At 36.4% G+C, this 15139-nt stretch overlaps 2 protein-coding genes across 6 annotated transcripts in view; both read right to left on the minus strand.

Annotated features, from left to right (window-relative positions):
* Positions 1–15139, minus strand: part of LOC121732695 — a 51021-nt gene that overhangs the window by 21058 nt on the left and 14824 nt on the right. The window contains exon 1 of one of the 2 annotated variants that reach the window (XM_042122647.1): positions 9701–9918. The exons of the other annotated variant lie outside the window; for it this stretch is intronic. The gene's annotated coding sequence lies outside the window, so the exon portion shown is untranslated. Of the gene's footprint in view, positions 1–9700; positions 9919–15139 lie in introns of those variants that run through there. 2 annotated transcript variants of the gene reach the window in all.
* LOC121732699 (putative nuclease HARBI1) lies at positions 1261–4365 on the minus strand. 4 transcript variants are annotated; one of them, XM_042122652.1, is made up of 6 exons: positions 4038–4365; positions 3714–3948; positions 3386–3582; positions 3176–3308; positions 2436–2568; positions 1899–2354 (listed from the first exon to the last, which is right to left on the minus strand). In XM_042122652.1, exons 2-6 carry the CDS (start codon positions 3945–3947, stop codon positions 1936–1938), a joined length of 1116 nt encoding a protein of 371 aa, XP_041978586.1. In that variant the 5' UTR covers position 3948; positions 4038–4365; the 3' UTR covers positions 1899–1935. The 4 variants fall into 4 exon arrangements, with proteins under 4 accessions (XP_041978587.1, XP_041978586.1, XP_041978585.1 ...); XM_042122651.1 differs by having other exon boundaries at positions 4026–4365; XM_042122650.1 differs by having other exon boundaries at positions 3714–3960; positions 4026–4365.

Raw genomic sequence — 15139 nt, forward strand, 5'->3', positions numbered from 1 at the left:
GACTTCGAAATATTGTAAACAAATAGAATAGTGAGAATACTACATTAAGTATATAAGTTGTGATTGTTTGTGTAAAAGATTGAAATAATAATGAGGTAAGTTATTAAAGTATATTTAGTTATTCATAAAATGCGATTTCATGTGTTTAATACAAACGCATAAACAGTATAGTTCTTATCTAAACTTTTTCAAGCCGGGACTGCATACCGACTGGGTGTTTTCAAGTGGTTAAAGTGTTTTTTTTTTACAGTGGAATTCCTTCGCGTCGCAGGGTCACATACGCCCAGCTTGAGCAGTTGTGGGAATTCCTAAATAGAAATAGGCATATTGCCACAGGTTTCAATAAAACTGCTCAAGCTAGGGAATTCTCTAAGAGAATGTGGGAGGAAATTACGCAAACTTTAAATTCTCATGGAGATGGAGCCATAAAGGACTGGAAAGGATGGTGCAAAGTAAGTATTTTACTGAGTACCTATAGCCTATAGGTACCTATGTAATATGTAAGTATATAATATGTATGTACTATCAGAGAAGTTGATTCCTAGGCAGATGGCGGACCTAAGTAATTTGGTCGCGTTAAGTCAAACTCATCCGACGATCATTGAATTGACATAAGCCGACAAGATTACTTAGGTCCGTCAACTACCTAGGAATCAATCCTCGACGGTACATAGTCATACATACATACAGTATTTAAATTACCTACTTTATAAGTCAAACATAAAGTGTAATCATAGCATAACAATTTGAACTATTCCAAAGAGGACAACATTCAAGTATTCTGTAAAAGTGATATTGTTATTAATTTATTATTATGGTATACAAATAATGAATTATGATGCTAATTTTATGCTTAATTTTCAGTATTGGAATGATTACAAATCAAAATTAAAAAAAATGACAGCAGCGCTGAGGGTTTCCCAGCAGCGGACCGGAGGTGGCCCATCCCAAGTCAGGGAAATGAATGAAATAGAAAAAAAATTTTTAAACTTGTTGGGAGAAGACTTTGGTCAAGGTGTACCAGGAGCAAGAGTGGAGCCATTTGAAGAGGTATAATTACCTTTATTTGTTTATTATTTTCATTTACAACTTTTGTGTGCACCACAACAGAAAATGTGTGGCAAGTGGCAACAAATATTACAACTACTTATATCCAACTTGTTTGTGTAGTTATTGTTATTTATTATTTAATAATTATTAAATAAAATAGTTGTGTTAGTGAAGGTACCAACATACTTATCAGATGAAAAACTTAGATTTTATTGTTGTTGATCTATTTATTTAAAAAAAATACTTTCAGGTCACTGAAGTTGGAATAACTGATGCTGAGATGAGTGAGACACCCTTGATAATAATTACACAGGCTGTAGAAAGTTCTGAGGTGTCTCAGAGCATTTTAATGCCAGAACCTGTGCCAGGACCATCCAGCACAATAATGCCTCCACCAAATGATGCTCCCGGTCCTGAAGGTACAGCACACGCAACGGGTGCAGCGCAGGCCGAGGAGTCGCCCTCGGCGGGCGCGCCGCAGACTCCTCCGCGCGGGTCGCCCACCGCGCGCCGCGAGCGCACCACCCACCCGCCGCGGAGAATCTTCTCCCCCCGCCGCCGGAGGGTGCCTGCGGAGCCACCTATGACGCAGCAAGCAGCTCGGCGTTTGCTTGTGCAAATGTCAAATAGACGAGCTGAAATGGAGGAGCGTAGAAGCACTTTGCTGGAGCAATTGGTTCAGGAGCTCAGAGAAATAAAAGAAGTTTTGCGATCACGGTAATATTTAATATTGTTTATAGTATAGTGTAATAAGTATATACTGTAAAAATAAGTAGTAGAAAAAATAATCAGGGTCTTTCCACTCTATAATTCATTTAAAAACTAAAACAATATAAATATACCTAAATAAAAACTATATGTAAAAATAAATTATAATTTTATATTTCAGGAACGGCGAGCTTCCCACAACCGAAGAATTAACTGGTTCCTTGTAGCAACTCCTTGTTGAAGTGCCTGGTTATTACTACTGGTATTTGGTTGATCTTCAAATGCAACACCTAATTGCATCTGTGATTCCTCCATTATTTCCCTACTACTTAATTGTGGTGCAGGAAGATTGGCTCTATTACAAATGTTGTGTAATATAACACAAGCATTTACAATAGACGCAGCAACCCGTGGCTTGTAATGGAGAACTCTATGCACGAGAAGGCAGCGAAAGCGTGCTTTTAGGAGACCGATAGTTCTCTCGATGACATTCCTAGCCCGAACATGCAAGTCTGTGTAATGGCTTTCAGGTGTGTTCGGGATAGCATTGACAATCGGGGTCATTAAATATTTCCTTAGGGGATATCCAGAATCACCTGAAAATAATAATACATATTACATATCTATCAAATGTCACCAATGAATAAATTGTTTCATGATTTATATTTCTCACTTACCTAGCAACCAAGTTGATTCTTGTAAATTCTCAAGATGTTGTTTTATAGGGTGGTCATTCCAAATGAAAGAATCATGTGTAGCTCCACCGAAACTAGCGTCCACACTTATAATTTGCATATCTGCATCACAAATCTGCAATTCAAAGAAAAATACTAAATTAAAAGGTTTTTATTAGATTAACAGACTCTACGACACTCACAAACTAATACTAAAGTAAATGTGAAAGTGTGTTAAATTGTATGCTGTGTTTTAACGCCAGAACGGACGAACCGATTTTGATGAAATTTTAAGTTGATATGTATTTTGATATCCAAGGAAGAATAACATATTTTTCTTCAGGTTCTTTATGAAATTTGAGGTGGAAAGCTAGTAGGGAAAAGCAGTTTTTTATACAGTTTTGAGTTATAGATATTGTTGATTTTTTGTTCCTATGTGCCTGTGTAAGATTAGAAAATTAAGAAATTGTTTTTTAATTGATAATTTGACTAATCGGTCTGAAATTATTTAAAGTTTTATTATACAAAGTATTATTATAGATCTAAGTGAACTTTAATATTTTCTATGTATTCAATATCTTAAAATGGTTTCTTGTTTGTTTTCTTTTTAAGTTGAAACTAGACTAGGTGTGATAATTTTTAGAATATAAAACATAAGTTGATGTGAGATTAATTAGAAAGTATGTTCCTGTTATTTTATTATATTAAGAAAGAAAATATTAGGATATTATGGTATTACTTACAAGTTGGACATTAAGGGAATGATAGTGTTTTCTACAAAAATAACGCTCCTCATTTCTATTCGGCCTGACTATTGCAATTTGTGTGCAGTCAATGCATCCCACAACACCTGGTATGCCAAATTTGTGATAAAACCTGAAAAATTAAATATGTTAGTTACTATAAAATGAAAATTATGACTTATTTCATAAAATGTCTATTTATTTACTTACCTTACTCTAATTTCATTTCTTTCGTCATTGCTCTTTGGGAAAGTGATGTATTTTTTTCGCATTTCAACAGAGTCTATACACGCAGTCACTTGAGCAATCACTGAAGAAACTGTCTGTTGTGCCATTGAGTGCGCACTTATATCTCCTACGGGTCTTTGGTAGGAGCCAGTTGCGTAGAATGATAACGCTGTTAAAACCTAAAAAAAATAATAGTACTTACTGCTTTATAGATACTTACCAAGTTCTTACGTATCAAAGTGAGAAATAGGACACATTTAAAGCAACTAATTGTGTGACATAGGTTTTGCATATTGCATATTGGCCTTACCTTTGTTTCTACAGATATATCTGTGGACCTCCTTGGCGCTTTCATCGCCGGTCTTATCTCGTCGCACAATCCGACTACCAATTCTTTGGAAAGACGATAACGTTTTATAAATTCATTATCTTCCAAATCGAATGGGTCGAATTGTGCTCGAGCGTCGAGTCTCCTTCTCCTCATAGAGTTTTCCTCACTATCGGCTTCCAAGAACTCGAAAAGTATCAATTCCTCGTCACACATCCTACGAATAAAACTGCACTTTAACTTTTAGTAGAACTATCGAAATCAATGCTATTTGATACCAATTCATGTTTTTACCTCGCGACCAATCTCGCGACACTTAAATTCACTGCTTTTTTCACTTTAAACAAGTAAAAATTAAAACTAACAACAAAAGAATCAAAATCAGCATCAAAATTACTAACTTGTTTTGAATCGCAAGTTTTGACAGTTGAGCGATTTTGTTTAGGCTGGAACGTCAGTTAGAGTAAGGTGATGGTACGAATTTACTTAGAAAAAGAACGAATGATATTCAAATGCGGCTTAGTTTAGGTGTCGACCTAAATTGGTTCGTAAAACGAAGTTGATGGTACGAAATATCAAATGCCATTCAGTTTAGGTCCTAAAATAAATCGTATTATGCGTTGATAGTAAGCCTGCAGGTAAGGATTTGAATGTCAATCTTCTTGTAAGGAAAGAATCGCGAAAATTTATAGGAACCCAACCAAATTGTGATGTTGTTTACACAATTCTATGTATAGTCACCACCCAAATTAGGCACTCCATGTTAATCGATTCCAATAAACCCATTAGGCCATTACCGTAATCACTAATAGATCACTTAGCTCTTACTATCACCATGTTAACCGCGGTCTGATCGCTTAAACAGAACCCAGCGACCTTGATAACGAAACCCATTAGCCCTTCGACCTTTGACCTCTCACCCTAAATCATGTCCGTAAGTAATGTGTTGCGTGTCGCCCTTCCGATAAGACCCTAAACCTTATGTAATGCTGGGATTCGTTTTGGGCATAAGAGTAGGGTAGGACTAAGGTGAAAAAGCAATCTGTGACAAAAAACTGATATTGTTTCTTTAGCAACAAAAATGGTTTGATGTCTAGGTTAATTTCTATTCTCTATTATAAAAACAGTTGTATTTCTGAACCACCATCCCCATTTAAAAAAACTTAAGCCTAAAACGGCCCCATAGACCAATAAGCGTCACAATCCTGCATCGCGCTATCAATTGGACTCTGTTAAGCATTCGTGTACTAACCCACACAAAAATTATGTATTGAGTTATGAATGCAGTTATGTTCTGTAGATGATTTAGAACAAGACTGCATTCAAAATTTAACAACAAAAAAAATTGTGGGTTAGGACACTAATGCTTAAGAGCGACCAATTATGACAGAGGGTATCGGCCTGACTAAGCTAGACTACCTGTCTTGGTCGAAGATACCCTTTTCGGGCTCTCACTAAAGATAAAGGTAAACAACGACTGGGAATCTATGTTATAGAAGACTTTCCACCTATCCGAACCTCTTTATTAAAGGCACATCCTCCAATACTGATGCAACGGAAACGTTAGCCGTATGCGAAGACTCTTGACTAAATTAGGTTGATGAATTGGACATGTTGTTCCATCGCAAGTGGATAATGGCCGAGTCACGCGTTAGCGCCACTTGATCTAATAGATGCTGGGGATCGGCCTGTCGTGACAGACCCTAGTGGATATTGAAATAATAACAGGATAACATTTACAATCAGGTATTTCTTAGATTCTAATATAGAGGAAAAAGAAACTTGGCATAGACATACAATAGACCAGTAGTGCTAGCACGGCGACCAGCGGAAATGCGAAAGTATGGACAAACTGTGGAAATAAACCTAAGGTGCCGTTCCGATCTTTTTTCGTTCCGAAAAATTCAATTAAAATGCCACTTTATGACAGACTATAGTCACAAACTGTGGAGATAAACATAAGATGCCGTTCCGATCTTTTTTAGTTCCGAATAATTCAATTAAAAAGCCACTTTATGACAGACTATAGTTCTAAAAATTCTAATAATATCTACATTATGACATATACTATAGTGTGTCATAAAGTGGCATTTTAATTGAATTTTTCGGAACGAAAAAAGATCAGAACGGCATCTTAAGTTTATCTCCACAGTTTGTGACTATAGTCTGTCATAAAGTGGCATTTTAATTGAATTTTTCGGAACGAAAAAAGATCGGAACGGCACCTTAGGTTTATTTCCACAGTTTGTCCATACTTTCGCATTTCCGCTGGTCGCCGTGCTAACACTACAGGAGAAGGGTATAATATTAAAATACTTTTAACTTTGCGCGGTCAGAAGCGAGAGCAGCTCCTAGTATAAATATTTCTAGTTGCATGAATTAAAAAATACTGGACCAAAATCGTTGATAAACTGTACCTACGGCCACTAAAATACACAGAAGAATGGACTTTAGAAGTGTAGACTCCAGAGATGTCATTACATCTCTCTTCTAGCGCCAGGGATTAAAAACAGTCTTTGTACAGTCCAATGTACTTTTAAAATACGCATATTTTAAAAGTATTCTTTCAGATCAAATCCACCTGATTACAAGATCTAAGCGACTTATCAGACGATAATAATAATTCAAGGCAAAATCTGTTACAAAATCAAGGAGAGATACAAAACGGTCAATGTTAGTTAAAATTACATCGCCATGGAAACTCTAAACTCACTTACATAACTACTTAGATGTAGAGGTCATTGTAAAACGAACTCTATTTCCTAATTAGTAAGGTCGGAAGCAAGGAGTTGGCAGGTCGCCAGCGTGACGTCACGTGGCTGCCAGTCTGTCTCGAAGGCCCTTTCAAGCCGTTTGCCCTAAATTCGGATCTAACCCCATAAACAACGCCAGCACTCCGGGGGAAATTCTTATCTATCACCGGTCCTAGTCTATTTGAATGTAAATGTTGGCGACTGGCTGGGTAGATGAGTGTTCTATACTTTTTAGGGTTCCGTAGCCAAATGGCAAAAAACGGAACCCTTATAGATTCGTCATGTCTGTCTGTCTGTCTGTCTGTCCGTCCGTATGTCACAGCCACTTTCCTCCGAAACTATAAGAGCTATACTATTATGGAAAAATTATTAAAAATTTTAGGGGTCCCCAGAGGTACAACTAAAACAAAAAAAAAAAAAATTTCCACTAACCTATACGTGTAGTGTATATCTATGGATAGGTCTTCAAAAATCATTTTGGGGTTGTCATTTTTTTCTAACGTGAATAGTTTGCGAGAGACACTCTTTCAAAGTGGTAAAATGTGTGTCCCCCCCCCCCCCCCCCCTCTAACTTCTAAAGTATATAAGTCTAAAAATAATATATGATGTACATTACTATAAAAACTACCAACGAAAATTGGTTTTAACGATATCTAGCGAGTAGTTTTTTTATACGTCATAAATGGTAAACCTTAAATTAATTTTCGCTGATTCCTTCTCCAAAACGTAATCGATTTAAGTACTTTTTTCATTAAGAATTAAAGCAAGGCTTGAGCTGTGTTCCTATGTTTTATTTTTTTTGTATATTTTAGCCAGTTTTGTTTTCTGGGTGTTTGAACACAGAGAAAAATCTGGCCATTTTTTTGGGTTTTTGAACGTTCTAATCTTTTTTAATAATAAAATTATGAAAAAAAAGAAAACATAGGGACGTGCTAATAGTGGCCATTGATATTCAGGAAAAAAATCATAACTCTACCGGCATTATCCAGGGAGGAAATAGGGGACAACGTTTGTATGGAAAAAGGGCGGTGTGGACTCGTCTTAATGTTATCCATTCTAGTCCACAATAATATAATTCAAAATAAGATAGTATGTTTTTCTGTCTGTTGCCCTAAGCATATTTACCGATTTTGGTGACATTTTCATCTCAGTGCTAGGAAAAAACTGAGGATAGGTAATGTTTATCCCGGAGAATGTATTATGTACGGTGACCGCGGAAGAATCACCGGTGCCGGCAACATCTAATCGCCACGCTGACATATCATTCAACTAAAGATTCTCTATGGTCACTAAGTACAATTCTAAATCAGCAAGTTTACAGATAAAATAGAGATTACAGATTGTTGACGGTTTACTTAGTCTCCCTTGTATTCCTCCTGCCACGTGTAAACTTTCTCCAAGGACCTTCAGCTATTTTTTGCTTGGAAATTGTTAATTAAAAGTTTAACAACTCCGTTACGTAGTAGGAAAGAAACACAACATCATATTATGTAATTGATTGTTCCGTTCTTGGTAAAAATTCATTAAAACACAACAACAACTTCTTTTCTTATAAAAATATTTAAAACATTTATTTGCTTACGTTCTTATTGTTCATGTAACTTGCCTACGATAACATTTGAGTTTATTTCTCTATCTCTCTATGATATTTAGGGCTTTCATTTGTCATTACTTCATTGGTCAGCAGTGCTAAGTAGGTATGATAAGTCGGTATAGAATATACATTTCAGATCCAACCCTGGAATCAAGCGATGCTAGCGCCCATCTACTCTCTTAAATTTTAACTCTTAGGTAATACCAATATAATCCATAGTATTACTAATATCCATACTAGTATTATAAATGCGAAAGTGTGTCTGTCTGTCTGTCTGTTACATCTTCACGCCCAAACCGCTCAACCGATTTTGCTGAAATTTGGCATTGAAATACTTTGACTCCCGATAAAGGACGTAGCATACTTTTATCCCGGAAAAATGTACGGTTCCCGCGCGATAAATTTTGGCGCAACGGAGTTGCGGGCGTCATCTAGTAACATTAATAAGTAATAAGTATTATATTGGATGTCAGATCTAATTCCAAAAAAATGCTTTTAGTTTAAACTATCAACAAAATTACCATTCACCACGTTATAGAGCGCATGGCACGGTCAAAGGCCTCTGTTATCATTATTAAAACAAAATAGCTAGCTAATTAAAACACTAAAATATTTAGTAAACAATAACATAGTTCGTAACGAGTTATTCGAGATAACATTTTGGCGAATTGCTACTTTGTCGTACAAGTTGTTTAAAAATGAATTAAGTTCATTGATATTTATGTTTCAAACACACAGAATTAATTTCTTTAAAAGGTTAATTTCATAAGTGGACTTGGCTCTACCATCTACTTGTAATAACTAGTTTGCCTGAGTTATTTTCATATAGATAATGCCTCTACCCTATAAATTAAATTATGATGTTACATTATTGCTATACAGTAACGACTTTAGTTACTACTTGGCTAAAAATATATCGCACATGGTCTCCTAGGAAATCAAAAATAATAACTTGTAATAAAGAAGGTTGTACATAGGCAATTACTAGGGTCGCATAAAACTTAAGGAGTTTTACATTATTCTGAGGAACTTACGAATAGTTCGCATAAGCCGCGCATAATCCGAAAAGTTTGGAACAGCTTAAATGAGAACAATTTACAGTTTGTGATGATTCTAACCCAGAAACTTACAAATTCCTGACGGCTAGAGCTAACTTCGTCAAATAGAGTTTAGAATTTTGTTAATAATTAACAGAAAATTCCCCTTGAAACGACATTATGATTGAATTCGCCAAAATTACTAGCCATTTCACATTTGAAAACAATTAAGGTGTATGGTGTATATCAACGCTTCTTAAATTTTCCACAAGTATTAACGTTTAAGAAATGTTTAATGTCTGGTCATAAAGAACTCTTTTGTTTATATTTTCACGATCTTAATCCATATCGGCAGTTGAACCCAACGCTCCGTAGATAGGGCACGTTCATATAGCGTAAACTGCATAAAGGGTTACTTTGTTACAATATGCGATGCAAGCCAAAACACTGACATTAAAAGGCATTGACAGTGACATTAAAGATTTTTTTTAAATCACCTCCAAAAACTTCACACGACTTGGTTTCCGCATTTCTCTAAAAGGGACTTTGACGTAAATATTATACAACTTGTTTATACAAACACACCTCATCTCGCGGCGTCATCTTGGCAGACCAAACTTATCGTTTGCCAAATCCGATATCTTCTGAAATCACTGCATTCCTAATTAAAAAAAAACACAACACGCACCGCAATCCGAATTTAGAATCTAAACTCGCCAGCAATAATGGCGCGATAAAATTAAATTTCGAATAAAGAACACCGATTCCTTATCACGAGACACTTCGAGTACACTGGTCTTGGGCGTACTGAGAGTGACCAGTGCGCGCCGTCGCCTCATTATTTAATAGTCAGATAAAAGATTATCTATTGACTCGTCCTCGGTCAATACGACACTAAATTACGTACGATGAGTGATGACAGACATTACGAGTAAACCTCAGACGTATTGAAAAGGAAAACAACAAGGTAGGCATACATTTTCGACGCGCTGTAGAAAGGGAGGGAATACCTACTATAACTTCCGAGTTCCGCCACGCCACGCTACTACTTTCCTTTCCCTTTTTTTTGGGATTTTTCGGTCAGATTAGGATCTGACCGAAAATTCCCAAGACAGGGATTGTTTGAACATTTTTTACAAATTTAAAAAGTGCACAACTATACCCAAAAAGTTCCCCAAGACTTTAAACAGACAGGGATCTGACCAACAAACCCCAAAAGTTTACAAGTAAAAAAAATCCCGATATTTTCACAGAATATAATCCAACCTACAATGGCAGAGACTACTAGATCATCTACATCCGAGAATAAACTGCAAGAGGCATCAGTTTTATAAGATGAACTTGACTGATGGCTCTCCATACCCGCTTTATTTACTCGATAAAAGCTAAAAGGTGCTGACTCGAGCACCACTCCAGCCGTGATCTCTAACGAGGCAAAATTAATATATTAAAGAGCTTGCAATTATGCTGTTATAACGAGTATAATATGAGCAATAAAACCACAGCTAACTTTTACGTCTGCCGTATGGCGTTCGGATCAAGTTTACCCTTCTTTTTTTGCAATCAGACACCAAAGAGGATTTAAAATAATTAAGTTTTTTTTATCTGTCTGATTTTAGTAAAAGAACAAAGAAAAAATATTCCTAGAAGCGAATATTCCTGGATATTACTGTGGGAGCATAATTTTAGCCATGTTAACGTGCCTAGTTTCTTATTTAATTTAACAGTCAAAATTATACCTGTCGACACGACTTCAAGTTTCATCAAGCGTTAAATGAGTATTCAAGTATTCACATTACTGTAACTAACATCTGACGAACTAGCTACATAGTAGCCTAGTACTGTTGTCCGTCTTTGTGTTTGTCTTCATCGATCCGGCAAAAATAAGTGGACATATTAAGAATCTCTATTATTATACATATATACTATTATTATACACATATACATAATATTATATTTTCGAAGTTTTTATAAGTACAAAATTTATTATTTTTCTAAAGGCTTGACAATATCTGAAATTTAATTTTCTATGGAATTATTGCATAATCCACGGATAAGTGAAATTAAATTAGTTGTAACAATCTGATTATTGAACTTTATCAAGAGCTATTGTAGATTAGATTTATTATATCAATGAATTAAAACTAGCTAAGCCAAACAGTAGCTAAGCCTACTAACTATCGTAAAATAAGATTTAAATCCATCGAAAATTACAAAAACTATAACAAGACTTACGATCGTACCTAGAGGATTGAATTGATCACAATTTACAACTTTAATTTAAGAAACATTCAACAGAAACTAACATTTTTGTCAAACTCGTCTTAATAAAGAATTTGCTCATCTTAATGCAATGTTAAAGTCTGCAAGTAATCATAAAATGGCTGGAGTGCAGCCTTTGAAAGAACTACTGAAATATAAAATAAACTGTAACGGAATTTAAAAATGGGGCTAAAATTTCAGCAGCAAGTCTAATAAGAGTTGACATACAGCATCCTGGTTCCGCAATGCACCAGAATCAGGTTGCGGTCGCGATGCGGGTGCGGCACTGTTTACTACACAACTTTGTTAACATATCACTTCCCAACTACGAAATGTTTCACAAGAAATAGGTCACTAATCACAATTATGCCCGGGCTATATAAATTCTGGGGTTTTTGAACGTAGTTTATTCGATAGAGTTTTTGATTAGTCAATTTTTGATGTCAACAACTTTTATACGTGGGAGAGCCATGCTTCGGCACGAATGGGCCGGCTCGACCGGATAAGTACCACGTTCTCACAGAAAACCGGCGTGAAACAGCGCTTGCGCTGTGTTTCGCCGAGTGAGTGAGTTTACCGGAGGCCCAATCCCCTACCCTATTCCCTTTCCTACCCTCCCCTATTCCCTTCCCTTCCCTACCCTCCCCTATTACCCTAGTCCCTCTTAAAAGGCCGGCAACGCACATGCAGCTCTTCTGATGCTGCGAGTGTCCATGGGCGACGGAAGTTGCTTTCCATCAGGTGACCCGTTTGCTCGTTTGCCCCCTTATTTCATAAAAAAAAAATGACACCTCTAAAAAACGGTAATTAAATATTTTGCGGGATCGTTTAAATAGTTTGCGGGCATATTTTCCTGTCCCCGTGGCCTAAAACACGATAAGAGAAGGCAGATAGAGTTCTAAGAACTTGATAGTTATATCTAGGCTTTTATTCTTAGCTCAAGCCCTAGATTTTAAATCCACGCCAGCAATAATAACAATATAACTACATAGGATATGAGTTTAAATAGGTGGCGAAAATTATATGAGTTTAATACGAGTATGGGTTTAAATAGGTGGCAAAGAAGACTACATTCCCGGTTAACGATCAGTTTATTAATCCTTACTTAAACCTAATACATGTGTTCTTATACTAATACATTGTATACGTTAACGTATACTTATTAGTTATTACTTATAGTCACTACGCCACATCTTGATGTCAGAAGACTAGCACTGTTTCCCACTCAGAAAAGTTTCCTATTATCGGATATACAAAAGTGGCTACTGCAAATACATAAAAGATATCCTCGAGAGGGTAAAATATGATGTTCTCCTAGTACTTTCGGGTGATTGAATCATCATGCACTCAGTAGGCCCATAACCGTCCCACATTCGATAGTGGCAGTCACCAAGCGAGATTAAATACACTACACGCTTATCAGTTCACGGGCGACGACACAGTGCACGGAGACTAACCTCACTAAGGCCCTGACTCACTACTAGCTGCTACCAAGAGGGCACTAGATGATACCAGGATCCCATAAAAAACTAGAGCTAGTGGTTGCAGAGGAACTTAGAGAAGAGGCTCTACCATTCGTATTATTGATTGTTATGTTGTATACTTTATAGTTTCTAATGTTGCTTCTGCGTGCTTTACATGACCCAACTCATGATAACTCAAAATATTCTTAAATTATTATTTAGATATTTTTTTAAATAGAGCATTTCTTGCAAAGGATATAGATAGTTGTTATAATCTCTTTTTGAAACTGAATAAACCAAATAACTATTTGCCTAAACAAGCGATTGTTAACTTCGGCAAAAATCTCAATATAATTGTAATTAATATAATAATGATAACAACGATTATTTCCCTTATCGGAATTTTGTTTAATAGTTACAATCAACTTTTAAATCGAGGTCGTGCACCGCTCAGAACGTTCTAGAAGACGATATGGCGATATGATAACAAGAAGATGATAAGCTCGTTAGTTCGTTACGTAACAAGGTTCGAATCCTGATTGTGGCAAAAATAACTGCTCTACATAGGGGATAGAGTATACTGTATCCCCTCTGTAGAGCAGTTATTTTTATTATATATACTTACCTGGATTATAATCCAGGTCAATAAAACATATAAACATGCTTTAAAATGGGGTGTTTATACAAAAGACTTCTGTTTAAACTGATGTTCAGTTTAAATAGAATTCTTTGGTTTATACACTACTAATGATTGAAAGGGTATCAATATTCAATACTAATAATAGGAAGAGTCACTGTCCTTTACCTCCGTTTAAACCGCTAAACCGAGTTCCAATAGTATAGAAATACTTTCCAGTCTCAGGAATATAGAATAGTTATATTGCTAAAATTGCGGACCAAATGCAGCAGGAGTACAGTAATTATTATCCTTCCTATTTTATCAATTTACCTATAGCTTTTTTTTACGTGGTAGAGCCATGCTTCGGCACGAATGGGCCGGCTCGACCGGAGAAATACCACGGGCTCATAGAGAACCGGCGTGAAACCAATCCCCTACCCTTCCCTATTCCCTTCCTTACCCTCCCCTATTCCCTCTTAAAAGGCCGGCAACGCACCTGCAGCTCTTCTGATGTTGCTTTCCATCGGGTGACCCGTTTGCTCGTTTGCTTATGCTTATTATTATCATAAAAAAAAAGCTAATACTTTTAATGTTTATTTCTTCAAATGATACAAGCTAACGGTAGCGGAAGTAAGTTCGATTTATGTTATGTAAAGGTGAAATGAAGATACATTGTAAAGGTCGCAATTTCTGACACGAAGCCCAGACTCTTATCTAGAGACCGATGCTCAAACTTCGAATTTCACTTCGATCCTAGGCTGTCGCATTTACGCGTGAAAGCATGTGTGTGAATGAGACGGACTGAAATAGAAGCGACGTTCGAGGTATAAGAATCAGTCCTCAATCAGTAATTAGCTCATTTTAACCACCGCGGCTTGAACTTTGAACAATGTTAGTTGCTACTATTGGTAAAAATAGCATTAGCAATAATAATTAATTGTTAAATGCCCATTAGCAATAATGAAATTAATCGTACTTGCTAAAAAATACGATTGCTAATATTATCGTGCGAAGTAATGGTCTGCGATCATGATAAAAATCACATCCGCGCTGTTACGCACCGCAGTGTTAACTGTTAATGAATTGCTATTTTTCACTCGATGCGAAATAATACTCGACGCGAGCGGTGTGATGCGAACCGATAATTCACGATGACGCGTTTTTAGCAAATAGCAAAGCAATAATACTTAGCATGCTGTGACATCAAAATTAGCATGTTAATGAAATTAATAGAAAATAGCAATAATTCCCATTACTATTAGTTGCTACTCAATAACCTCCTATACCCTATGTACCTTGGTTCTATTAATTTAATGTAATTCTATTAATTTAATAGGATTATAATTGCAGACACCTATGTCCTGTCCCGGGATGCAAAGTATCTCCATACCAAATTTCATCAAAATCGGTTCTCTTCTCAATAATTCCTAAATTAGGATAGTTTTCGTTGCGGAGAAATGTACGATTCCGCCGCGATTGACGAATTTGCAACACGGCGCAACGGCGCGGCGTTGCGGCCGTTATCTGTCCATCAAATAGCAAAATAGTTTTGCCATCAATTATATAAAATACGAGGGAGAGCCATGCTCGACAGGAGAAATACCACGTTCTCACAGAAAACCGGCGTGAAACAGCGCTTGCGCTGTGTTTCGCCGAGTGATTGAGTTTACCGGAGGCCCA

Source organism: Aricia agestis, chromosome 12 (genome assembly GCF_905147365.1).
Source record: "Aricia agestis chromosome 12, ilAriAges1.1, whole genome shotgun sequence".
Lineage (NCBI taxonomy): Eukaryota > Metazoa > Arthropoda > Insecta > Lepidoptera > Lycaenidae > Aricia > Aricia agestis.

Coding starts and splice junctions, on each gene's coding strand:
- LOC121732699 (XM_042122652.1), bottom strand. CDS start 3,947: ATGTGTGACGAGGAATTGATACTTTTCGAGTTCTTGGAAGCCGATAGT. Junction 3,309..3,385: donor AGAAATGAAATTAGAGTAAG/GTAAGTAAATAA, acceptor TTAATTTTTCAG/GTTTTATCACAAATTTGGCA. Junction 2,569..3,175: donor ATTCCCTTAATGTCCAACTT/GTAAGTAATACC, acceptor TTTGAATTGCAG/ATTTGTGATGCAGATATGCA.